Source organism: Hyperolius riggenbachi, chromosome 1 (assembly GCF_040937935.1).
Source record: "Hyperolius riggenbachi isolate aHypRig1 chromosome 1, aHypRig1.pri, whole genome shotgun sequence".
NCBI lineage: Eukaryota > Metazoa > Chordata > Amphibia > Anura > Hyperoliidae > Hyperolius > Hyperolius riggenbachi.
In genome coordinates this window covers 301,863,523-301,890,164 of record NC_090646.1, presented here as the reverse complement: position 1 = coordinate 301,890,164, position 26,642 = coordinate 301,863,523, and the positions used below count along the sequence as shown (strand labels likewise).

Genomic DNA, 26,642 nt, shown 5'->3' with positions numbered 1-26,642 from the left:
GCCTGACATCTTGCAGCATGTCTGAGTGACATGCTCGGCCCAAAATTGTCCGCATTGTTGATTGGGCATGCACTTGGCAGCATTGATTTTCATTATTTCAAAAGTGTTTATGGTGCCTTAGGCATGAAACGGATATTGCAGAGACATGGTACAGTACCCATAAAGATTACAGCCCATAAGGGCCAGATTGGTGAAGGCATGTGACCCTCATTTGGTCACATATCCCCAAACATACTCAATCTGCACCTATAAACATAATACTCATTGTGCACCCAAAACACACATGACAGATTATGCTGCCTGTAGATCTTTCTATAGCAACCACTAAGTCTACGACAGTGGTTCTCAAACTTTTCCATGTCAAGGTACCCTTAGTGGTCCTGTAATTGTTTCAAGGCACCTCTTCATGAAAACAATTAGAGACGGTGCACAGTCACCATATTACGCATCAAATATGGCCCAAGAATATGCATTATAATCACCACATTAAAGTGGACTTGAACTCTTGCACAGAAGGAAAACATAATGAAATGCAGCCTGTATGTATCCTGTGTAATTCCCCCTTATCTGTGTCTAATCACAAGTTGTAATTTGATCTCCCCCCATCTGCCAAGGCAGATAAGCTCATTTGTAAACACAGGATGTTAACAATATGTCTGCTTCCATGAAAGCAGGAAGTAGAAACACTGCAGATGTATTGTAGGATTTGGAGCGCCTGTAACAAAGAAATGTTTTTCTGTAAAGGTTAATATGTTGTGGTTTATCTTTAGAGCAGAGAGGAAGTTCTGAATTCAGGTCAGATTTTCTCCTCTTGCTAAACAGCATCCCAGTTACAATGCTCAGTTTTAGGCATTATCCTTGTTTAACTTCTAGTGCTGCAGTGCCCGCCTTTAGTTATGTAGTGTCCTTTCTAGGTGGCCAGTATTCATCTCTAGGTAGATGGAGTACCTCTTTAAGTAGGACATAGCCCCCTATAGATAGCTTGCACCCCCTTTAGGAAGGCAATGCCCCCTTTATATTCCCCTCCTTTAGGTAGACAACGATCCAATTAGGCAAAAATTGAGCTGGAAATTTGGTCTTAGCCATAGGCCATGGTGTGAATTACGTGTTTAACCGGTAAGTAAGTCAGTAAGTAAGACGGCACCCAAAATTACAATAAAATTAGAGTAATGCGGAGCAGAATGAGAGTGTTGGGAGCAGACTGGGGTTGCTGCGGAGCAGTATGAGAGTGTTGGGAGCAGACTGGGGGTGCTGCGGAGCAGTATGAGAGTGTTGGGAACAGACTGGGGGTGCTGCGGAGCAGTATGAGAGTGTTGGGAGCAGACTGGGGGTGCTGCGGAGCAGTATGAGAGTGTTGGGGGCAGAGTGAGGGTGCTGCAGAGCAGTATAAGAGTGTTGGGAGCAGACTGGGGTGCTGCGGAGCAGTATGAGAGTGTTGGGGGCAGAGTGAGGGTGCTGCGGAGCAGTATGAGAGTGTTGGGAGCAGAGTGAGGGTGCTGCGGAGCAGTATGAGAATGTTGGGGGCAGAGTGAGGGTGCTGCAGAGTGAATGAGAGTGTTGGGAGCAGACTGGGGGTGCTGCGGAGAAGTATGAGAGTGTTGGGAGCAGACTGGGGGTGCTGCGGAGAAGTATGAGGGTGTTGGGAGCAGAGTGAGGGTGCTGCGGAGGAGAGTGAGAGTGTTGGAGAGCAAAGTGAAGTTGCTGATAAACAAAGAATGCTTGTGAACAGAGTGAGGGCATATTGAGGGTACTAGTGGGGAACAGAGACATACACACAGCAAGGTAAACAGTGATTAGCTACAAGTGGAGGATGCAGTGAAGGGCAGGCAGAGGGAAGGGATGGTAGACAGTGTGGGCTGAAAGAATGCACTCACGTTGTACCTTGCCTTCACTAGTCTGATGCACACAAGGCACTATTAGCTCTCTTCTGGGTTCAAAAGCTAGCTCTACTACGCGGGGAGGTGGGACTGGTCTGACTACTCCTATTCTTCTCCCCCTTGCCTCTCACTGTAGTTTAAACACTTTAGAGGGGGGGGGGAACTCATTCGTGAACTACACACAGCACAGGCACAGACAGTATCTAGACCTAATGCAATTGCAAAGCAGGACTAGAGACACGTGAGTGACTAAGAGGGCAGCTGTGGCATCCCGGGAAGTCACCCAGTTTGAGAACTGACCTTAGCAGCAGACGCTCAGAAGGACATTCAAGGAAGGGGACTAGACAACTCACTTTGCAGGGAGACACTAGCCAGGATAAGGGGGCGGGACTTGTGCAGAGCCAAACGCCTCCTCCAGCCAGCATCTGCCACAGTAAGATGCATGCACGCTGGCTCTATGCGTAGCTCGCCTGCCTGAAAAGTGGGAGGCGGCAACATCGTTCTCCATGGCAATGGGCAAAGCACTCGGAGCTTGGAGACGGAGTGCAGAGACAATCCGCTCCACAGCACACTGGCAGCAGTAAGGTTCAAACTATCCAGGCGGACACTGCAGAAACCGATCTTGCGCCCACCATGACGTCAATGACCAGCGCCCCAAGGCTGGAGCCTCGCCAGCCTCTGTGTCGGCCCGGCCCTGCTTACTGCATACCGTTCCGCAATGCTGATTTAATTGTAAGCATAGACATTGAGTCTATGCTTACAATTAAATTTCCCATGAAGTAGGGGTTTCAGCCACGGCATTTTTCTTTTTTTTATTTTATTTCAAAATTTCCATTTTCACACCCAAGACAACTATGATTCCTGCATGCATAGTCCCACGCAGGGAACGAATGTGTGAAAAAACATTCAAAACATATAACAGAGGCAATCACTTGTAGTGTAATAAAATCGATGTAGAAAACCCATAAAACGCCCTCTTCTTCCCTCTTTAGTCCCCCCCCCCCCCCCCCCCCAATCTCTCTCGGCATGTCTTGCAAAAAGCTACAAAACTAAGTAATCAAAAAATTACAAGAAATTGGCCACAGCATTCTTTCAAGAAGAAAGTTACCCAGAATCCTTATCGCATAACCAATTTGTCTGTGATGCATTAGAGTTGGTATTGACTATTAATTGTTTTGCATTTGACCGGGAATTCTATCACCTGACCAGGTGTACGTCGATGGGTGCATCTTGTGCCTGCCTCCACTTAGGTCTGTGGGAAAGACAGGATGCGTAATCTCTAGACTTTTTTTTGTGAATGTGTGGGGATATGGCAAGGTGTGCAATACTCAGAGACATGGCCAAGGTAAGTCATATGCAAACAAAATGGTTGATTAATCACAAGTACATACCGCAAACTGACAGCAGGCAACACGCTTCTACACTATTCAAGTTTTCATTTACCAATACAAAAGAAGGCAAACCCTGGCAGGCAATTTGTCTGCATTATAAGAAACTGTACACTACAGGATCAATCTGATAGGTAATCAAAACTTTTTACTGAATGCTTTCTTGAACATGGGTATCCCTCGGAAATTATGGAGGAAGCACATGTTAAGGCAAGTGAGCGAAATAGGGACTTGCAGGAAAGGGCACAGGGAAACACAAGAGTAAATTCTAGGGACAATGAACCTATGAGATTTGTGACCAATTATGGACCATATTGGTCAAATTTACAACGATCCTTTCAAAAACATTGGCATGTTCTAATGCTGGATGAGGAAATCAAATAGACTTGAAACCGTCCATATCTGGCGGCTAGGAAGACACGAATCCTTAAAGAAAACCTGAACTGAAAATTAAAAGTCAAAATAAGCATACACAAGTCATACTTACCTTCCATGTAGTCTACTCCTCAGTGTCTTTCTCCTGTCCCGCATCCTATTTGTTCACTGTGATCAAGGGAATTTTCCATCCTCCATTTTGAAAATGGCCAATACCCATAACAGCTTTCTGGTCAGCACACAGTTAAACTGTAACATCGCCCACTTGAGCCATAGGGAAACATGGACATCACCTGGTACATCAGTTTTCCTCTCAGCTATAACTGCCACCAACTGATATTTTACTGACAGCAACTGATATATTTCAGATCTGACAAAATATTGTCAGAACTGGAAGGGATCATTGTCGGAAAAAAATGGTGAGCTTCTAAGAGGAACTGATGGCAAGGTAACTGTAACGATTGTGGAATTCTCTCCGTGATCAGTGCACAAGACGTGCGCTGACACTGCGGAAATCCTCCACAAGCGTATAATTTGCAGGAACCCAGCAAAAGGTGCAATGCACCTGTAGAGGGAAAATTCCTGTCGACAGGGGGAGCTGTAGAGTGCAGAGGAACAGCTCCTCTGCCCTACCACACACGCCAGACAGGAACTGCACGAAGGGACGGAACGCAATCGCAAGAGAGGCGATTGAGATTGAGCACAGAGACAGATTGTATGTGTGTGCACCAAACTAGTCGCCAACCCGCGACGGTGCACACACCACAGCAGATGTGAAGTAGGAACACGATCGCGAGAGGTGCGATCGCCAGACGTGACACAAGGTTACAGCAAGGCAGAGCACGAGAGTAGCAAAGGCACAGCAAATCATACAATGAGGCGATACGGAAAATAACAAACGCTAGCTAAACGCGAACACCACACTCATTCACAACAGTGCACGCATTTATGCGCGGTCTCCACGTGATAAGCACAATAGAGACAAACACGCCTAACTAACCACCGACAGACAAACATGAAACAGAGGACGCGAGCGCTTGCTTAACGGTTACCTCACCGAGCCTCCAGCAAGCGTTCGTAGCAGACAAGACAGATACACGAAAGCAGGAATAAACGAGAGATAGGATCCACAGCACTAGCGCAAGGCGAGTGCGATCCAGGCAGACAGAACAGAAGGATCCACAGCACTAGCGCAAGAGGCTGGTGCGATCCAAGTACAGCAAGAGAGTAGCAGACCAGGATCGCACTAGCGCAAGTGGCTAGTGCGATCCAGGAAGACAGAACAAAAGGATCTACAGCGCTAGCGCAAGATGCTAGTGCGATCCAAGTACAGAGTAGCAGACCAGAAGGATCCACAGCACTAGCGCAAGAGGCTGGTGCGATCCAGGAAAACAGATCAGAAGGGGCTACCAGATTTCCTGTCGACCACCGCTGGGACAGGACAATCGCAACAGACAAACAAAACAGATAAGCAATCCTAACTGCACTAGGGAAACCTGCCAAGTGCAGTTCCAGGGATTACTCTAGGCTAATCTTCAACAAAGAGCAAGGCTGACACTCCAGGCGAGTGTTACACAGGATCTAACTCTTATGACCAGCCACTTACTGTGGGAAACATAGCTCTTTATAGAGCAAGCCCACAAGGGATGTGGCTAGGCAATCTGCATGACAAACGTATGCAAATTCCTCAGCAGCAAGCTGCACAACTGACAAAAGGTCTCTCTTCCAGAGACCTGCAGAATGCAGACCTGAACAGTGGTCAAAAGGCTGCCTGCCTGAGCAGGCAGCCACGCGGATCCTCACAGTAACTATGCAATGTTCATTTGAAGTTACTTCATGTGTTTATTTTAAATATTTTTACTCAGTACAGGTTCTCTTTAAGGATATATTGGTGAGATCAGAATTCTCTTCACCAGAATTCTCTTCACCTATCAGGGAAACGTGTCTCGGATAGGCCCCAGAAATGATGGGGAATTTCCCGTGCTACAATTGTGTGAATTGTAAATATGTTGAGAGAACAAAAAGTTTTTTAACTATAAACATCAAAAGCAGGGATGAGCAGAAACTACGCCAGTACGAATTTACGCATCGTAGTTCGCATTTACGCATCGTAGTTCGTAGGTGAAGTTTCAAAACTACGCTTAGGAATTTACACATAGCGAAGTACCGCTACGCATTGACTACGATCACTATGCGTAGTTAACATTTGTATTGCGTATGAATGCGTTACGCGCGTCTAATTTTCCGCATGCGATTGTATGTATTGAAAGGGGAATGTACGCATAGAAGAGTTCCAGTTTTAAGCAGTTATAGAGGAATTAATGCGTAACATTTTCTGCATACGGGCATCAGCATCCGCATACACTACGCTTCGCACTACACTTAATTACGTATTTTAATGCGTAGTCTACGAAATGCATACGAAGCGAATATTTGATTTCGATGCCGTAGTTTAGCGAAGCGTAATAGCGTAAAACTACGCGTAGTTCCAGCGTAGCGAAGTTGGCTGACTACCACCATCCCTGATCACATATGGTATGGTATGGACATATGGTATTCGTCACAATATAAATTGCAGTGCTGAATGGGTAGTATACTGTATTACATGCCCGTGTGGACTTTACTATATAGGAAAAACAAAGCAGAGATTGAGTAAATGAATAGGTGAACATGTGGCTAATACAGGGAGTGCAGAATTATTAGGCAAATGAGTATTTTGACCACATCATCCTCTTTATGCATGTTGTCTTACTCCAAGCTGTATAGGCTCGAAAGCCTACTACCAATTAAGCATATTAGGTGATGTGCATCTCTGTAATGAGAAGGGGTGTGGTCTAATGACATCAACACCCTATATCAGGTGTACATAATTATTAGGCAACTTCCTTTCCTTTGGCAAAATGGATCAAAAGAAGGACTTGACAGGCTCAGAAAAGTCAAAAATAGTGAGATATCTTGCAGAGGGATGCAGCACTCTTAAAGAGAACCCGAGGTGGGAATTACTTTTACTATTGGGGCACAGAGGCTGGTTGTGCGCACTAAGACCAGCCTCTGTTGCCCCATCGTGTGCCTCCATGTCCCCCCTGCTCGCCGCTATACCCCCCGCATTGCTGGCGACACGCAGCGTGTCGCCAGCTCAATGTTTACCTTGCGCTGTCAGTCAGCGCTGCTCCCCCGCCTCCTCCGCATCGGCGCACCCGCCCGTGTCCCTTCCCTCCCGCTGATAGGAGGGAAGTGACGCGGCGGGTGGCGCCGATGCGGAGGAGGCGGGGGAGCGGCGCTGACTGACAGCGCAAGGTAAACATTGAGCTGGCGACACAGCCAGCAATGCGGGGGGTATAGCGGCGAGCAGGGGGGACATGGAGGCACACGATGGGGCAACAGAGGCTGGTCTTAGTGCGCACAACCAGCCTCTGTGCCCCAATAGTAAAAGTAATTCCCACCTCGGGTTCTCTTTAAAATTGCAAAGCTTCTAAAGCGTGATCATTGAACAATCAAGCGTTTCATTCAAAATAGTCAACAGGGTCGCAAGAAGCGTGTGGAAAAGCCAAGGCACAAAATAACTGCCCATGAACTGAAAAAAGTCAAGCGTGCAGCTGCCAAGATGCCACTTGCCACCAGTTTGGCCATATTTCAGAGCTGCAACATCACTGGAGTGCCCAAAAGCACAAGGTGTGCAATACTCAGAGACATGGCCAAGGTAAGAAAGGCTGAAAGACGACCACCACTGAACAAGACACACAAGCTGAAACGTCAAGACTGGGCCAAGAAATATCTCAAGACTGATTTTTCTAAGGTTTTATGGACTGATGAAATGAGAGTGAGTCGTGATGGGCCAGATGGATGGGCCCATGGCTGGATTAGTAAAGGGCAGAGAGCTCCAGTCCGACTCAGACACCAGCAAGGTGGAGGTGGAGTACTGGTTTGAGCTGGTATCATCAAAGATGAGCTTGTGGGGCCTTTTCGGGTTGAGGATGGAGTCAAGCTCAACTCCCAGTCCTACTGCCAGTTTCTGGAAGACACCTTCTTCAAGCAGTGGTACAGGTAGAAGTCTGCATCCTTCAAGAAAAACATGATTTTCATGCAGGACAATGCTCCATCACACGCGTCCAAGTACTCCACAGCGTGGCTGGCAAGAAAGGGTATAGAAGAAGAAAAACTAATGACATGGCCTCATTGTTCACCAGATCTGAACCCCATTGAGAACCTGTGGTCCATCATAAAATGTGAGATTTAAAAGGAGGGAAAACCGTACACCTCTCTCTACATCAAAACACTGACAGAATCCATGGATGGCAGGCTTTTGAGTGTCCTTGCAAAGAAAGGTGGCTATATTGGTCACTGATTTGTTTTTGTTTTTTTTTTGAATGTCAGAAATGTATATTTGTGAATGTTGAGATGTTACATTGGTTTCACTGGTAAAAATAAATAATTGAAATGGGCATATATTTGTTTTTTTGTTAAGTTGCCTAATAATTATGCACAGTAATAGTCACCTGCACACACAGATACCCCCCTAAAATAGCTAAAACTAAAAACAAACTAAAAACTACTTTCAAAAATATTCAGCTTTGATATTGAGTTTTTTGGGTTCATTGAGAACATGGTTGTTGTTCAATAATAAAATGATTCCTCAAAAATACAACTTGCCCAATAATTCTGCACTCCCTGTATATGTGACAAGGACTATGAAAGCCACCATAGAAACCACTTTGCGGAATTTCATGGAGGCTCTCCTGAAAAACTGTTTTAAGAGAATAATAAAACAAACATGATCATTTCGTGGAGGTGACATTGAAAGAGACTTGTATACGATTGAGCAGAAATGGATATATACACTTGGAACACAAATACCCAGAGGCCTAAATTCTGATCTTTCTTATTTTCTATGAGACTGTGAAATCTATGGCTGCTTCCCAAAATGGGAATGAAGCTGCACTTGGTCGATAACATAACCCCTGTGTGAACAATGTGGGGAGTTTGAATGGAGGAAGGAGGATGATGAAAATCCCTTAAGAAATTTCTTGGGAACAGCTGGAACCCTATTTTGGCAGAGCTGATAGAAACAGTACACTGTGAAATCCAGGATTTAAATGACTCTATTATGCACTCCTATATAGGATGGCTCCTTTAAACAGCGTGAGATGCATACTCGCACAAATCTGGGAGTATTCTCTCTCCCTTGAACGCCAATCTTTGCCTCGAGAAGCCCCTAAGTGGAGCGAAACGTTGGTGGGCATGGCTAGGACACCAAGCGCAGCTGGCTTATCGCCGCCATACACCATGACACTGAATGGGACAGGTGTTTCGTGGAAGTGCCACTGAAATAACCAGTCTCCTCTCACAGCAGGCGGCTGTCATGATAAAAGGCATAGCAGATACAGCACAGGAGCTGAACTGGAAACCAGCACTACATAACCAAGCAACGTTCCAGAAATGACAGACTGGCTAGCGAAATGATCTCTACTCTATTACTATCCTGGAAGTCATGCAATCAACATTTATGCAAGTATAAAGTGCTCTATGAAGACCCTAATTTTTGTTGTGGCATCTCGATTTGTCATTAAATCATAAAAGTACTTGACCCTGCCTCCTACGCTAGGTTCCTGTTCCTGGTTTTTAGCTCAGCGTTCAATGCGATCTGCCCAGATATCCTGCACACAAATCTGACGCAGCTCGGATTAGATCCCACCCTTCGAGCATGGATCAAACACTTCCTGACAAACAGAACGCAACAGGTGAAGCTGGGCAACTGCTACTCTAGCGTCAGAACCACCAATACTGGGGCTCCTCAAGGCTCTGTGCTGTCACCACTACTGTTCTCCCTCTATACCAACAATTGCACTTCATCCGCCGACTCTGTGAAAGTCATCAAATTTGCGGACGACACCACTATCATCGGCCTAATTGGCAACAACAGGGAGCATGATTACCGCAGCGAAGTCGAGAGCATCTGCAACTGGTGCAAAGACAACAACCTTGTACTCAATGCAGCTAAGACAGTTGAACTAGTCGTAGACTTCAGGAGGAACCCTCCCTCCCACCTGTCCTCATCGGGGGCACCGAAGTCTCTAGGGTGTCATCTGTACGGTTCCTCGGCACGACTCTCACGAACAACCTGAAATGGGGGCAAAACACCGCCAAAGTTCAGAAGAAATCTCAGCAGAGGCTGTTCTTCCTGCGCCAACTGAAGCGTTTCGGCATGCCCCGGAAACTAACCAGCTTCTATGCTGCCACCATAGACTCCATCCTCTGCTCCTCAATCATTGTCTGGTACACGGGGGCAACGGCAGAGAGTCATAACCGATGCAGAGAAGATCGGGTCTCCTCTTCCGCCTCTCGATCTCCTCCACTCCGCCAGAATGATGAAGAGAGCCACCATGATCTCCCGTGACCCCTCCCACCCAGGCAGTCGCTACTTTAAGCTCCTCCCGTTGGGCCGCCGCTACAGGACCTTACCATCCAAAACCACCAGGCGGGAGAACACCTTTTTCCCCCAAGCGGTTCGGATGCTCAATACCAACCTTCCCCCTAGGCCCGCCCACTAGCATGCCCCAGCGGGGCCAGTCAGCCTGCTCTCGCCGCTGCCCGTCCTGGTTCTCACTGCCCAGGCTCCGGTTGGGGACATCTTTGTTCATTGTCATCACTGTTCATTGTCATCACTGTTCGTTGTCATTGTTATTATCACCATTATTATTACTGTTATCCCTATCCCCACTAGTGTTATGGGGATGTACCTGCACAGAAAGCGGACACTCTAGCTGTTGAAATGATGAACGGATGATCAGGGACTGTTACTTGTTACTGGTTACTTGAGAAGGCCTTATCTATACCACGACACCAGTCCTTAATTTTTTTGTATTAGTTAATTTATATGTGTTGTGCGTTCTGTCCTCTTATACTATGTATGCGCCATGTGCACCAAAAACCATTCCAAGTATAGCTCTGCTGTACTTGGCGAAATAAAACTGATTGTGATTCTGACCAGCTTGAAATATGATTGCCATTTTAGAGAGAGAAGGGACAGTTGCATGGCACTGAGTAACTGTTATGCCGTTATAACATGATTTAAATACTGCGAATGGTGCCTTATAAGCGATTTTAAATGGCTTTAAGTACAGTTATTTTTATACCCTGCTATGGTAACATTAAAGTGGTTTTTGTATGTGCAATTGAGACAATTTGTGGACCTTTTTTTTTCTTTCATGATAATCAATAACCACAATTTGGCTCCCGACAACAATGCGGTTGCACAACTATAGTAAATGATGGCTCTCCTCATGTAATTGAATACATATAGTCAACACTTTGGTGACCTAGGCTACTTCTCTTGTCAGAGACAATCCCTCTTGCTGCGTTGAAGGTCCTTTCTGACAGGACGCTTGAGGCATAGCAAGCCAGAAGTTTGATGGCAAATTGTGACAGCTCTGGCCACAGGTCAAGCCTGCACACCCAATAATCCAGGGGTTCTTTGCTCCTCAGAGAGTCGATATCCGCAGTTAAGGCAAGGTTAGCCCGCTACCTGTCGGTCAAGGCATTCTCTGAGGGTGGATCCCGAAGGGCCATGGTGATGCGTCGAACTAAAGAAACTGCATGTCCAACGTCACCAACACCGGAACAGTGTCCTGTCCTTGCCGGCATGGGAGGAGTAAGATTACAAGCACCTCTTCCCCTGTTAGATTCATCGTCCTGTAGCGTCACCCTTAAACGTAGTGTACAGCATACTTTGCAGGCTGTTGTGCAACTGCTACATAATTTCCGACTTCTGGTAATTTGGTAACATTTCTGCTACTTTGTGCTTATACCAAGGTGTGACAGTTCTGTGACCACAGAGCCCAGAGACACAGTGTATAGCAGCAGATTAAGCAAAACCCGACTGGCGGGGCATTTATTGGGCACACAGTTCACACAAAAGTTCCAAATATTACTAAACAATCCACACGGTAGTGTCACAGATTCCCCCCACCAAAGAATCCCAATTCCCACTTTCACAGGCAAAACAACACAAGTTCCAAAGTCCCAGTAGCTCCACAACTAGCAGAAGTCCAAGAGGTGCAGATCTCAGCAGTCACCACATCCAGTATCCATTGGACAAGTCCACATCACCAGCTGAACAAGGAATACAACAGTCCAGGGCCACCAGACCCTCCAAGTTACAGCAAGTCCTCTGTTTCCTGGCCGCACGGGATATTCTCCTGGCTCACCACAGATCCCTGAGCTGCTCTCCCTTCCACAGACAACACACAACTGCCTTCCATGAGGTACAAGCATGATACCAGCTCTCCTCTGCAGTGCCTAGCTGTCTGCCTCCTGCTGAGAGCCAGCCACTGAGCAGCCTAGATAGTGAATGGCTTTATGCTGATAAGGTGTATCTCCGATGTCTCCAGAGTGTGGGGGAAGGTGAGCTTTTTATGAGACATCAAATACTGTACTGTGCATTAGAGTCTGCAGTCCTAATCCAATCACCCATTGTCGCACAAGGGTCTTGGTAGCATTGCCACCCAGTACAGGTCCTTGTCCTTGAGCCTTTTTATACAGGGGTCCCTCAACAGGCAGAACAGCATGAAAGACCTCATTTGCACAAGGTTGGATTCCGAGGCAGCCATGTCCCATTCTTCGTCCTTACTGACGTCATTGAAGGTCTGTTTCTCCCCCCAGCCACGTACAACATGAGGGTCTCCGAAAGGTAACCACAAGTCCACTGGGAAGCCTGCTGTGGTTGGTCTTCCACCTCCTCAAAGCCGCCTTCCTCCTCTGACTCCTCTTCCTCAGACTCTTCTCTCTGCATTGCCACAAGTACAACAGGTGATGATGGCAAGGCTGGTTCGGAGAAGTCTGCTTCTTACACTCAAACATTTCCTTGACAGAAACCTGACTAAGGACAGATGAGCAGGAACTGCTCAAGGTAAGAGGCAAAGTGGAGGGTGGCTGCGAAGGGACTAGAACAGCAGAGGGTGACGTGGCTGAAGAAGCTGGACCAGGAGGAATTCGATTTTGGGTGCTGATTCTTCTCATGTGTTGCTCCCATTGGCATGGATGTTTGGCGCTCAGGTGCCTTATCAAACCAGTTGTATCTAGGTGGATGTTGGACTTCCCATGACTCAGTTTTGTGGCACAGGTTGCAAATATCTTTACTGTTGTCAGAGGCAGACACACAAAAATATTACCACACTGGTGAGTTTTGGGTAACGGCATTCTGGTGGTGGTGGTAGTAACAGCAGAAGTTGGCAGGCTTGTTGGCTAGCTGACCCCTGGTGCTGGTACATGCTGTGTGGCTGCGCCACTAGCATCTTGCAATGATCTCGTCTCCTCCTCTCTATCTTCCCATCTGAACTCTCCCCCTCTTCTTCATCTCTTCTTGCGGGCACCCACGTCCTGTCCATGGATACATCGTCGACATCATCAGTTGCTTTATTTGTTTCGGACAACTCACAATAGGCGGCAGCAGCAGCATGTACATCATTATCATGACACCTTACGGCCATGTGTGTAATGACGCCTGACTGAGAAAATATCAGGTGGTGTAACATTCTTATCTGCTGCATCTTCTGGCAATAATGCTTGTGCATCACTAATTTCCTCAAACTGATGTGTGTGTATAACTCCTTTGACACATAAAGTGGAGCGGCTGTGGTGCTAGTGGTGGTGGTGGCTGCAGGGCGAGTGGTAACTCCTGGGGTCCCCGAATCAGAGCAAGAGGAGGATGGTGCGTCAAGGTTCTGAAGCGGAAGAAGATGCAGTTTGCAGTGTAAGCCAGTCAACTACTTCCTCAGCATTTTGTGAGTTCAGGGTACGTGGCACCTGAACACTGGGCATCATTCTAGGACCCCAGGAAATCACAAAGGCATGGCCCCTGTGGTGTGGTGTGGCCTGTCTCTGTCTTTTTGAAAAAAAAAATTAAATACGAAGAAAAAACCATGCCAGTGAGGAAGAGCTGTATCACTTCGCGCAGGTCACAATCAAAATACAGCAAGAATAGCACTTATGAATGTGTTGTGCTGTACTGCACTTCTGCACACGGATTGGCTGGGAGTCTGTGCAAATCTGTGACATACAGCTCAGATACAATGCACTGGGTGCAGTGTCAGGAGCCAGGGCACTGTGCAAACATGCTTATGAATGCTGTGTTGTGCTGTACTGCGCTTCTGCACTTGGAGTGACTGGGAGTTTGCACAAATCACTGTGACATACAGCTCAAGATGCAATGCACTGGATGCAGAGAGCTGTGACAATCAAAATACAGCAAGAATGGCACTTATGAATGATGTGTTGTACTGTACTGCTCTTCTGCACACGGAATCTCACATCCGTGGCTGGCGGTGCTGCAGCTGCAAGGATGTGAGGCTCATGTCAGTGCAGTTTGTGGGGCTGCATGCGTGATTGTGCGTGCGGAAGCCTGCGATCGTAATGGCCCGCAACATGGATTGGTGGCAGGTGACAGAAGTCCCCTGAGCCAATCCATGCTTGTCCGGTGAAGGATGACTGATTTTGTTCAAAAACAGTGATCATTCTCAAATGGTGCCGCCGCGCTACCTCCCGCTCGTTCGTTTCCGCCGCTCCCACCGCCGATCATTAGATTAATGATTGGGAACTTTGTTACATAGTTATTTGGGATGAAAAAAAGACGTACGTCCATCGACTTCAACCAGAAAATAAAGTACAACACCAGACTGTTCCCTCACATATCCCTGTTCTTCTTCATTCATCTCCCCTTAGGCCCCCGTGATCGCCGGCATCCATGAGATGCCTGTGTCACTTCCAAAGCAACACAGCCAAGCATTACTTCCTATTTACCGTACTTATTGTACGCGAATAGGAAATAATGTGCACCTAGGACATCTTGTGGCCAAATAGTAAAATTACACCTAGATACATTGGCGATGAAATATGTATGTCAAGAAGGGTATATTATTATTAAATTATGTGCTTGCAATAAGTGATGGATGTAAAACTGAAAACATGTACCTTTATTTCCAAATAAAATATTGTCACCATACAAAGTACTAGGGATATAATTTAAACGTTGCAATAACTGGGATAAATAAAATGTTTTACGTTATATTTTAAAACTATAATGGAGGAAAACTGATTAATGATTTTTTTCCATTTTTTCCTTATTATTCCCATTGAAATGCATTTAGAATAAAATACTTAACTTAATGTACCATAATGTAAAGAAAGCCTAATTGGTGGCGGAAAAAAAGTGTAGAATATTTTGTTGTGATAAGTAGTGATAAAGTTATTAGGGAATGAAAGGGAGAAGTGCTGAAATGTGAAAATCTCTCTCGCCCAGAAGGTAAAAACAAGCTGCGGGGTGAAGTGGTTATTATTGGTTTAAAATTCTTGTTTATCTACTGTGCTTAATTTATTAAATCTATTTTTTGCTAGAGATGGTTAATGAGATACTTGTTTTTCCAATGCGAAAATAGTGAGAAACGGGGGGAGCAGGCATATACTATCACTTGTCCTGATGCCTAACGCTCCCCTGTTCTCCTGTCTAGCCCCCCATCATACCTAAAAGCCCCCCGGGACCCTCTTCCGGGTCGCCGGAGTTGGGCTTTACTACCCAGGTGCTGGCCAGGCTGCGCGCACCCCTGGCTGGGAGCACACTGCACATGTGTATGACATGATGTGCATGCCGTAGTGACACCATACGCATGCGCAGAGCACTCCCGGCCACAGGCGCGCACTATAGGACGCGTGCAGCCTGGCCTTTGCAGTGAAGTCAGATTTTGGCGACCCGTAACAGGGTCCTAGGGGGGCTTTTTAGGTATGATAGGGGGGCTAGACAGGAGAACATGCCTGCTCCCCCCCCCCCCCCCCCCCATTTCACTATTTTTGCATCTGGTATCCTTTAAAGCAAATCATATGCAGCTAGAAATTGAGCCTGTCGGACGCACTGCCTGCCGATTTTGATTGGCCCACTTCTAAGCCACATAAAATTTGCGGAGTCTCTGATATACCTCTGATATAGTAAACCTCTGGATATAGTAAACTCAGTCCTCGGGTCCAGGCAAATGTCTTTATAAATATACAGTGTACTAGTGATGGTCAAGTAGATGTACATAACTTCGAGTTGATGTAAATTTCTGCAATTTTTTTATGGAACATGAAACTGAACCAATCGAATTTTACCTCAGCAGAATTTTATTGGTTCATTTTAAGCCGCATACATTTGCATAAAAAGTTGCAAAAATGCGCATAAATGTGCATCAACTCGAAGTTCTTTGCATCTATTTTACCATCACTGCAGTTTATGACCACTTCTGATATAGTAAACTACTTTTCCTTGGTCCCTTGGAATTTACTATAAAAATATTCTACTGCACTTTTAAAAATGGGCTCACCTTACAGTGTATTCTTTTCATAAGTGCATCATTTTTTTTTCACAGGGCAGCATCAATTCTTAAAATGTAATAAATATTATAGCTTCTGAACCTCCCTCACTACAGATCTGGGTTAAACACTGGTTCAACGTGTGTATGGGCTGTAATGGGATTGATGGAACTCCCAAGTCCTTAATGCATCTGATTTTTCTAATTCTCTTTTTAGAATAAACATGCATTACTGGATATCACACCAACAGCAGTGGAACATTTAAATTACGTTCAGTTTTACCCAATTGTGGTGTTCTGCAACCCTGAAAACAAGCAAGGAGTAAAGGCAATGAGGCAATGGCTTTTGCCCGGATCAAAGAAGAGCTCACAGCGCTTGTATTCCCAGGCTGTGAAACTGCGGAAGAACTATTCTCATCTTTTCACAGGTGAACACTAACTGCTTTCATATATGCACACTTTTTTCTTCTAATGAAACTAATGTAATAATTTTGTCTTCATTTTCACTTCATGTTGACTGTTAAATTGACTATTGTTAGTGGAATAGTGCCTTTTTTTTAAAATTACGTTCTCAGGGAAACTGCCTTTTCTTACTTTAATGATAGTTCAAGGGCATTGACTTTAAATTGATTGAATTAGAAGTCATATTTATGTTGAAAAAGTCAGGTTAAAGTGTACCTGAACTCATAACTCCTCTGCTCTAAAAGATACACAACATCATAATAACCTTTAAACAAAAAACATTTCTTTGTTACAGCTGATACAAATCCTAAAATAAATCTGCAGAGTTTCTACTTCTTGATTCATGGAAGCAGACATATTGTTTACAGCCTGTGCTTTCAAATGGGCGTATCTGCCACATGCATTCATGTGAGGAGATCAAATTACAGCTAGTGATTAAGCCCCATACACACGCTCAACAGCTGTCTTTTATGCAGCAAAATTGTCAAAAGACTTTTGTTGTGAAACAACTATAAAAAGTCTTTTGCTATTGTTCAAAAAAGTTGATAAGACTGATAAGAAATCAATCCAACTGTTGGACACAAATGAGGGGGAATTACACAGGTTAAACTCTTAAAATACCTACAGAGTGCATTTCTGTTATGTTTTCCTTGTGTCCTGTGCAAGAGTTCAGGTTTCTTCCACAGAAGCTAATTGGGCATATGCTGCTTGTAGAATTTTGTGAAGTAAAAAGAGTTTAGATGTGTAAGTAGGAAGTTGGTGCAATTAACAAAACACCCACTCCTAATATACCAGCACAAGACAAAGGAAGCTGGCACTAGATGAAAGGCAGTGTGTAACAGCTCATACACCCAACCAACATGCACACAACCACATGACCAACATGACAAACCACACAACCTAATGAACCACATGACCTGTACGTACACACGCCTACATGGCTAAACAACCAAATCAATTAACATACTGCACACGCAAGAGGACTCATTGATTACACATTCAAAACAAGTACAAGTCTTTCTTGTACACTTGCACCAACTGCATGATATCAGACCTACATAGATCCAACAGATGAATTGATCAAACCGCCTGTTATCAGTTGATCATCAAGTTGTTTGCACGCGAACACATGCCTGATTATCAACCAACAGATTAAAGTCAGATGATAATCAGGCTACAGGTTGGCCCGTGTGTACTTAGCAGACTTGTGCTCAAGATGAAAGGCAGTATACAGTAAACCAGAGTGAAGAGAAGCCGGGCACATAGGATCCAAAAAACCTTCAAAGCTTTATTACCCTTCTTGGGTTAAACACATAGCAGAGATACAGAGCAGTGGGGGGCAGGGAGAACACTGAGGCCTGATCGCCATTGGATCCTATGTTCCCAGCTACTCTCCTAATATAAAAGGTATGAATGAAGAATTGTGGGATTGATAGTACCGTAAGTAGAATCTGCATGGAGAATTCTTCAAAGATCATGTAGCCTTGTCCCTTAAGGTGCGTACACACGCACTACAAAAGGCAACGACGGGTCCTCCCGCTGGGCGGTCTTTTAGCCAACAGTAGCGCGTGTGTACGCGCTGTCGGCGGACCACTGAGCGGATCATTCAGAAACAGCCTTATCAGTCCACAGACAGCATGTACACACGCGCTACTGTCGGCTAAAAGACCGCCCTGCGGGAGGGTCCGGTGGACCCGTTGTTGCCTTTTGTAGTGTCTGAGGTCTTCCATGACAGGTGCTCAGGAGGCTGGCAGAAAGCATTTGCCCAGAAGCAGGTTCTGTTCCAGGTGGGTGCAGGGGGGACTTCTGTACGCCATGACTATATGCTGTTTTTTTTTTTTTCCTTTTTCGTGCATCTTCTGTAAGTTCCGTTGTAGTTCTGCCAACAGTGTAAGCTGAGGAGCTCACTTGTGACAGCACTGCACAATTTGCGGCTAAAATCAATTGAAATTATTATCCGAGCAGACAGAACATTTTGTTTGATTAAACGTGGCGGGGGAGTAGTGGTAGACTGATGGCTCATAGCATTGAACTGTATTGAACAGTGCAAAGCTGCAGTTCACTTGAAATCTATTGAAAATCTATTAAACGGCAGCGTTGCACCCCAGGTCTCACCCCAAATAATAGTGCTCCCTTGAGACCCCCGCGGAGTACTAGCAATGGTGCACACTCACCTGTCCTATGTTCCTCAATCTGACTCTAAAAACAGGCATCTGTTCTTTATGACCCGGCAACATGTATGTTGAAGGACAGACATCGATGTTCAGTGATGAAGTCAGAAGGATACAGTGGGAGGGTGTTGTTCGATCCGGTGACTGGTGAGTTTATTCTGCCATCACTAGTACTATGCAGGGTCTCTGGGGGAAAACTATTAACTAGGAGAGAGTGGTGGGGGGTCAGTCACTTGCTATGGGACCCTATGCAGTTGCCTATTGTCACACCCCCATCCTGCTCCCTTTGGTGGGAGATCTTCTGTCCAGTGGGATTGACAGTTTCAATCGATTTCAGCAGGAGATTGATTGAAAATAAAATTGGGCGGCCATGTTAGGGCATCTATTGAATCGGCTGGGGAAAATCAATTAGTGCATAGGCACCTTAAAGGGATCCTTAAGCCACAAAATAAAATCAGTTTTACTCACCTGGGGCTTCTACCAGCCCCCTGCAGCTGTCCGGTGTCCTCGCAGTCACGATTGGATCCTCCTGTCCCCCGCCGCCAGCTTTCACTTTTGGCCGAAAGGCTCACTGCACTTGCCCGGGCCATGTGCTCCCAGCTCCTGCCATATTCCTTTGTGCAGGAGGGGAATGACATGAGAGCGCTGCTGCAGGTTGGGATCCCGGAGTGGCAAGTCCCCAGCCGCCACTACTTCTCCCGCAGGGCGGTCCCAGCACTGTACCACTTTGCCATGGCGAACGCGGGCCGTGCGCTCGATCACACCATGAGTGAGCGGATCCACGTCACCATAGATTCATGGAGCAGCCGTTTTAGGACAGACCGCTATCTGTCCTTTACGGCCCACTGGGTCAGCCTGGTGGAAAGCCCAAGCAAGGAAGCAGCAGGTCCACCCTCGGGTGCATCAGCAGCACCAGTCGCCCACTATGTGGTTCCACCGCGCGGGGTCAGGGGAGAAGCAGCTGCTCCCGCCACCAAGCGATCCCGTCTGAACAGCAGCGTGAAGGCCCGCCACTGCCAAACACTGCTGGAGATGAAAAGCCTGGGCAAAAACAGCTTGACGGCAGCCAACGTACTCCAGTACCTCAGGGAGCAGGAGAAGACGTGGCTGACCCCCAGAGGCCTCACTGTCGGATTGGTGGTGTCCGACAATGCCGCCAACCTGCTGGCTGCCATCAGCAGGGGAGACTTGGTCCACGTCCCTTGCTTGGACCACGTCCTGAACCTGGTGGTGCAAAAGTTCATGCGCACCTACCAGGGGATGGAGGAGCTGTTAGAAGCGGCGCAGAAAATTGTGCACACTTCTGCTGCCGCAGCAAAACTGGCAGACATCCAGCAGCTTGAGGGCCTGCCACGACACTGCCTCATCATAGATGTGCAAACTCGCTGGAACTCCACCCTGGCGATGTTGGAGCGTCTGGTTGAGCAGAGGAGGGCTGTCCAACGTTACATCTATGATGCCACTGTCGCCGGCACTGGCAGCACCACCAAACTCCAGCTACTCACCAGCGCACAGTGGGGGCAGATGCAACAGGTCAGCTTGGTGTTGGCTCCCTTCCTGCAGGGAACCAACTTGGTAAGCGAACAATGGGCATCCCTCTGCCAGTGGGTGCCCTTTGTTTGTCTGCTGGACAGGGCACTTGGCGATTTGGTGGATTTGGGAGAGGAGGCCCTGAAGCAGCTGGAACAGCAGCCACCTGCGCAGTCCACTGCTGCGCAGGTATTTGAGTCACTGGAGGAGGAGGAGGAGTTGGAGGTGCTGGACGTTGCTGCTGGGGGGGGGGCATCGGAGCGCAGCAGCAGTGGTGCGAGGGTGGAGAGAGGAGGAAGAGGCTCAGGGGCCAGAGGAAGAGGAGGACGCTGACCCTGATGTCTCTGTTGGACGGTCCACCCTGTTCCCCATGGCAGCGCACATGTTGCGCTGCCTGCGCACAGACCCCAGGGTCAAGCAGATGCAAGCGAGGGAGGACGCCTGCATCAGCATGATCCTGGACCCACGGCTGAGGGGGAGGTGGGATCAGTTTCTGCCTGCTAGAGACCGTGAGCAGCGAGCAAGGGAGTTGCAGGAGATCCTTGTTCGGCGACTGGAGGAAGCCTTCCCCCTGCCTTCCACCCCCTCTGTCCCTGTCCAGCAGCCAGCACAGCAGCCGGTGCCTGCGGCCAGCAGCAGCGTCAGGCGCCCAGGAGACCTGCTGTCATTGACGCAGGCGTTCTACATGACGGTAGAGCAGCCGAGAGAGGAGGTGCGTGCAGCAGCCACCTTCTCTGAAAGTCACAGCCAGCGCATGACCCGGATGGTGGCCGACTACATGGGGTCCTTCAGTGGGCTTGACACAGGCAGCGCGGAGTCTGGGGACCCCATGGAGTACTGGGTGGAGCGCTTGCACATCTGGAGGGAGCTGGCGCAGTACGCCCTGGAAGTATTGTCTTGCCCCCCTTCCAGCGTGCTGTCCGAGAGGTGCTTCAGTGCGGCCAGTGGTGTGGTCACCGAGAAGCGCACTTGTCTGTCCCCAGAGGGCGTGGACAGACTGATATTTTTGAAGATGAACCAGGCCTGGAAGGCACGTTCCTGGCAACTGCGTAATATGTTGGCGCTTTATAAATACAATAAATAATAATAATAATAATAACTGTTGTCGGTGAGAGGACATGAGGTGCCTGGGAATGACAATACATTGCCTGCTGCCATACGTCACTCCTCCTCCTCCTGCTGCTGTATTTATTTATTTATTAATGCGGCAACATATTACGCTGCGCTGATTTTCATCCTCCTGCTGTCTGTGGTCCCAACACCAGGGTCCACAACACAATGCATTGCCTGCTGCCATACGTGACTCCTCCTCCTCCTCCTCCTGCTGCTGCTGCATTTATTTATTTATTTATGAGTTTATGAATTTATTTATGTATTTATTGTATTTATAAAGCGTCAACCTATTACGCCGCGCTGATTTTCTTCCTCCTGCTGTTTGTGGTCCCAACGCCAGGGTCCACAACACAATACATTGCCTGCTGCTATACGTGACTCCTCCTGCTGCTGCTGTATTTATTTATGAATTTATGAATGTATTTATGTATTTATTGTATTTATAAAGTGCCAACATATTACGCCGCGCTGATTTTCATCCTCCTGCTGTCTGTGGTCCCAACGCCAGGGTCCACAACACAATACATTGCCTGCTGCCATATGTGACTCCTCCTCCCCCTCCTCCTGCTGCTGCTGTATTTATTTATTTATGAATTTATTTATGTATTTATAGTATTTATAAAGCGGCAACATATTACGCAGCGCTGATTTTCATCCTCCTGCTGTCTGTGGTTCCAATGCCAGGGTCCACAACACAATACATTGCCTGCTGCCATACATGACTCCTCCTCCTCCTCCTGCTGCTGCTGTATTTATTCATTTATGAATTTATTTATGTATTTATTGTATTTATGTTAGGTTGCGGGAAAGGCTGTTGACCGCCCCACTATGATACGGACCACCCAAGCGCAGAGTCTAAGTGACCACGGGTCTTCACCCATGACCCCTTGAGGGGGAAGCAGGACCACTACCCCAGGAGGGGGAAGTGGAACTTCGCTGCCTAGTGCCCACCAGGTTGCGCTCAGGATAATCCCCAGTGGGTTGGAGAACAGGTGACGTCTCAGTGTGGAGAGCCAGGTACAGGCGTACTCGGGGTCAAGACAAGCCAAGGTCAGGGCAGGCGGAGATCAGAATGGTCAGGGACAGGCCGGAGGTCGAGGCAGGCAGCAGACGGTCAGTAGCGGAGAGACAAGCCAGGGATCGAGACGGGCAGCAGACAGGAGTAGTCGAGGTCACAAGCCAGGGGTCAATACCAGGAAAACAATCAGTATAATAACAGGTTCACTGGGCACACGCTGTATGAACAAACAGCACTGAACTAAAGGGCAGGCCTGTTTAAATAGAGCAAATGGGCGCCAAGATGAGCGCCTGCGCGTGCGCACAGCGCGCAGCGATGACAGTTTACAGGGACTACAAATCCCAGCGTGCCCGCGTGTAAGGACGCGCCCGCGAAGACGCTGGAGGGAGCCAGGCCGGTGAGTATGACATTGCCCCCCCCCCCCCCCCCCCCAGGGGCAACCTCCGGGTGCCTCCAGGATACGGTTTCTCAGGAAACTTAGAGTGAAATATTTTAATTAACCTAGGTGCATGTAAGTTCTGCACGGGTTCCCAGGAATTTTCCTCAACCCCAAAACCATTCCACTTAACCAGGTACTGAAAAGATCTTCCTCTTCTCCTGCAATCTAGAATCTTTTCTACCTTGTACACCTCCTGCCCATCAAGCAACACCGGAGGAGGAGGAACAGCAGAGCGATTAAACTTATCAGGAATGACCTTCTTTAAACATGACACATGAAAAACCGGATGTATGCTCATAGAGCTAGGAAGTTTCAACCTGTATGCCACAGGGTTGATAACTTTGTCTATGGGGAAAGGACCCACAAACTTGGGTCCCAACTTCTTAGAGGGGCAACAGAGGCGTAGATTACTAGTGGATAGCCATACCATGTCACCTGGAGCGAAACTAGGGCTCTCCCCCCGTTTCTTGTCTGCCCACCATTTAGACTTTTCTTGGGATTCCAGCAGAATGGACTGTAGTTTCTTAAAATTCTCTGTTATCAAATTAAGTCTGTCTTGAACGGTGGGAACTGAGGACTCGGGCACCACTCCAGGTAGGTATACAGGATGATAGGCAAAGTTGGCAAAGAATGGCGACATCTTAGTGGCGGCATGCACAGAGTTGTTGTAGGCAAACTCAGCTGTGGCTAGAAGGGAGGACCAGTCATCTTGGGAGGCAGAAGAGAAGCAACGTAAGTATTGTTCAAGCGTCTGGTTAGTCCTCTCAGTCTGGCCGTTGCTTTGTGGGTGGTACCCAGACGAGAGGCAGGACTTGATGTTCAGGAGTTTACAGAGTTCTTTCCAGAATCTGGAGGTAAACTGAGACCCTCTGTCGGAAACAATCTCGGAAGGGAGGCCGTGGAGACGGACGATTTCTTTTAGGAACATCTGGGCGGTTGTAGCGGCAGAAGGAACACCCTTTAAAGGAATGAAGTGAGCCATCTTGGTAAAGCGGTCGACTACCACCAGGATGGCAGTAAATCCTTGGGAAGGTGGGAGGTCGACTATAAAGTCCATAGCTATCTTGTCCCAAGGACGCTCAGGAACGGACAATGGATTAAGAAGACCCCAAGGCCTAGTTCTGGAACTTTTTGATCTTGCGCAGGTTTCACACGAAAGTACATAGTGTTTACAGTCCTTAGGGAGAGTTGGCCACCAAAAGCTTCTCTGGAGGAGTTTCCGGGTTCGAGTAATTCCAAAATGTCCCGCCAACTTGCTGTCATGACAGATGGCCAGAACTTCCTGACGAAGAGCAGTAGGAATAAAAACCTTGTCCCCATGAAGAAACAGACCGTCACTAAAGACCAGACTTGAAGGGACGTCCTGTGCAGGTACTGTAGCGATGACTTGTTTGATTTGCTCCAACAGTTCAGGTTGTAGAAGAAGAAAGTAATTGGCGGAAAGGATAGTGTCAGAAGTACAGTTGGTGGCACTACCCTCATTAAACATGCGAGAGAGAGCGTCTGCTTTGGAGTTCTTGGATCCAGGACGGAAGGTCAGATGGAAGTTGAACCTGGAGAAGAACAAGGCCCAGCGGGCTTGACGAGGCTTCAGTCTCTTCGCAGAACGCAAATACTCCAGGTTCTTGTGGTCAGTGAAGATCAGGATGGGATGCGTCGCTCCCTCCAGCAGATAACGCCATTCTTCAAGAGCCGCTTTAATGGCCAGAAGTTCCCTATCCGCAACATCGTAATTCTTCTCAGAAGAACTAAGTTTCCGGGAAAAGAAAGCTGTAGGATGAAGAAGGGCTTTGGGGCCAAACCGTTGTGAGAGAATGGCCCCTACTGCAGTTTCTGAAGCGTCTACCTCCAACACGAAAGCTTGAGACGGATCCGCATGTCGGAGAATAGGAGCAGAAGTAAACAGAGTCTTTAGATCCTTGAAGGCAGACTGGGCTTCAGGTGTCCACTTAAACGGAAGGTTGGTCTTGGTTAGTTGTGTGATGGGGGCAACAATTTTAGAAAAGTTCTTTATGAATCTCCTGTAGAAGTTGGCAAAACCGATAAATCGTTGCACCCCCTTACGGTCAGAAGGCTCCGGCCAGTTCATGATAGCGGACACCTTGTTAGGATCCATCTCTATTCCCTCAGCAGAGATTAGGAAGCCCAGGAACTGAATGTTATCCTGTTCAAACTCGCACTTTTCTGGTTTTGCATATAGTTCATGTGTGCGTAGCCGGGAAAGAACCCTTTTTACATGGACCCGATGTTCCTCCAAGGACGATGAGAAGATCAGGATATCGTCTAAGTAGACAACAAGGAAGTCATCAATGAAGTCTCTTAGCACATCATTAATAAAACGTTGGAAGGTTGCAGGGGCATTACAGAGGCCGAAGGGCATGACCAGATACTCAAAGTGGCCGTAACGAGATCTGAAGGCCGTTTTCCACTCATCCCCTTCCCGGATTCATACCAGATTATAGGCTCCTCTTAGATCTAGGTTGGTGAAGACCTTCGCAGACCGCAGTCTTTGGAACAATTCAGACATCAGGGGTAGCGGGTAGCGGTCCTTAGTAGTAATAATATTAAGAGCTCTATAGTCTATGCAAGGCCTGAGGGAACCGTCTTTTTTTCTCCACGAAGAAGATTCCGGCACCGGCTGGAGAAGTAGAGGGTCTGATGAATCCTTTCTTAAGGTTCTCCTCAATGTATTCCTTAAGGACCAGTGACTCCGGTTCAGAGAGAGGATAAATTCTGCCATAAGGAATGGCCGCTCCAGGCTGTATGTTTATGGGGCAGTCGTAGATACGGTGTGGCGGCAAAGAATCAGCCCCTTTCTTATCAAACACGTCTAGGTAGTCGTGATAGACGGCTGGAACCAGAGTGGCCTTTTCAAAGCTGGTACAGAGCAGGCGGCCTACACTTGGAAAGCAGAAGCGAGAACAGTAGGGGGAGTTGAAAGAGACTTCCCCGGAGATCCAGTTAATCAAGGGGTTGTGGCTCTTAAGCCAAGGCATTCCCAGGATGACAGGAAACAGGGGAGAGGGAATCAGGTCAAAGCAGAGGTACTCTTGATGATCGTCTTTGATGGTGATCAGCAGGGGAAAAGTCTCTAGTGTGACTGGTCCGGAATGGATAGCTGACCCATCAGCAAGTTGAATGAGTAGAGGCTTATTCTTCTGGCGGATAGGTAGTTGGAGTTGTTGGGCCAGATGAAGGTCTAGAAAGCAGGAACAAGCCCCTGAGTCGATGATGGCTCCAAGGTTAATGTTCTTTCCTCTGGGACCCTGTAGAAGGAGAGAAAGAGGGATGTGAGCCGCTGAAGCCAAGGGACTATTAAGTTCCAAGGAATGGATGGGATCAGGCTTACTTAGAGGGCGAACGGGACAATCCTGACGAAAGTGTCCGGAAGCCCCACAGTATAGACAGAGGTTGGCGGCTCGACGACGTTGTCTTTCCTCAGGGGACAAGGAAGGTCGGGCAAGGCCCAACTGCATGGGCTCAGGTTCATCCATGGATGGGAAGTTGGAGGCAGCGGGAGCAACAGGAGGCAGCGCTGGAGCTGGAGGAAACCAGGAACTGCGAGAGATTCCAGCTCTTTCCTGACGTCTCTCTCTTAAGCACCGGTCAATCTGGATAGCGAGCTGGATGAGGTCCTTGAGGGTGGCTGGGATCCCCACCCGAGCAAGCTCATCTTTGACAGTCTCAGAAAGGCCCAGACGGAACTGTGACTTGAGTACTGAGTCGTTCCAGTCTAAGTCGCCAGACCAGCGACGGAATTCCAGGACATACTCCTCCACCGTCCTGCGACCCTGCCGAAGAGCGCGTATGGCGGCATCAGCTCAGGCTCCTTTGCTAGGGTCGTCATAAAGTTCAGCCATTGCTTCGAAGAAAGATGTGGAATCTTGTAAACAGACATGACTCTGTTCCACCAGACGAAGGGCCCAGGCCTGTG

The 26,642-nt window shown here is 47.6% G+C and overlaps 1 protein-coding gene across 5 annotated transcripts in view; it reads left to right on the top strand.

Annotated features, from left to right (window-relative positions):
* TJP3 (tight junction protein 3) overlaps window positions 1–26,642 on the top strand; it is a 628,414-nt gene that overhangs the window by 540,633 nt on the left and 61,139 nt on the right. For all 5 annotated transcript variants that reach the window (XM_068233793.1, XM_068233794.1, XM_068233796.1 and 2 more), the window contains one exon: window positions 16,193–16,403. In XM_068233793.1, the coding sequence (XP_068089894.1) occupies window positions 16,193–16,403 (211 nt within the window). The remainder of the gene's footprint in view (window positions 1–16,192; window positions 16,404–26,642) is intronic.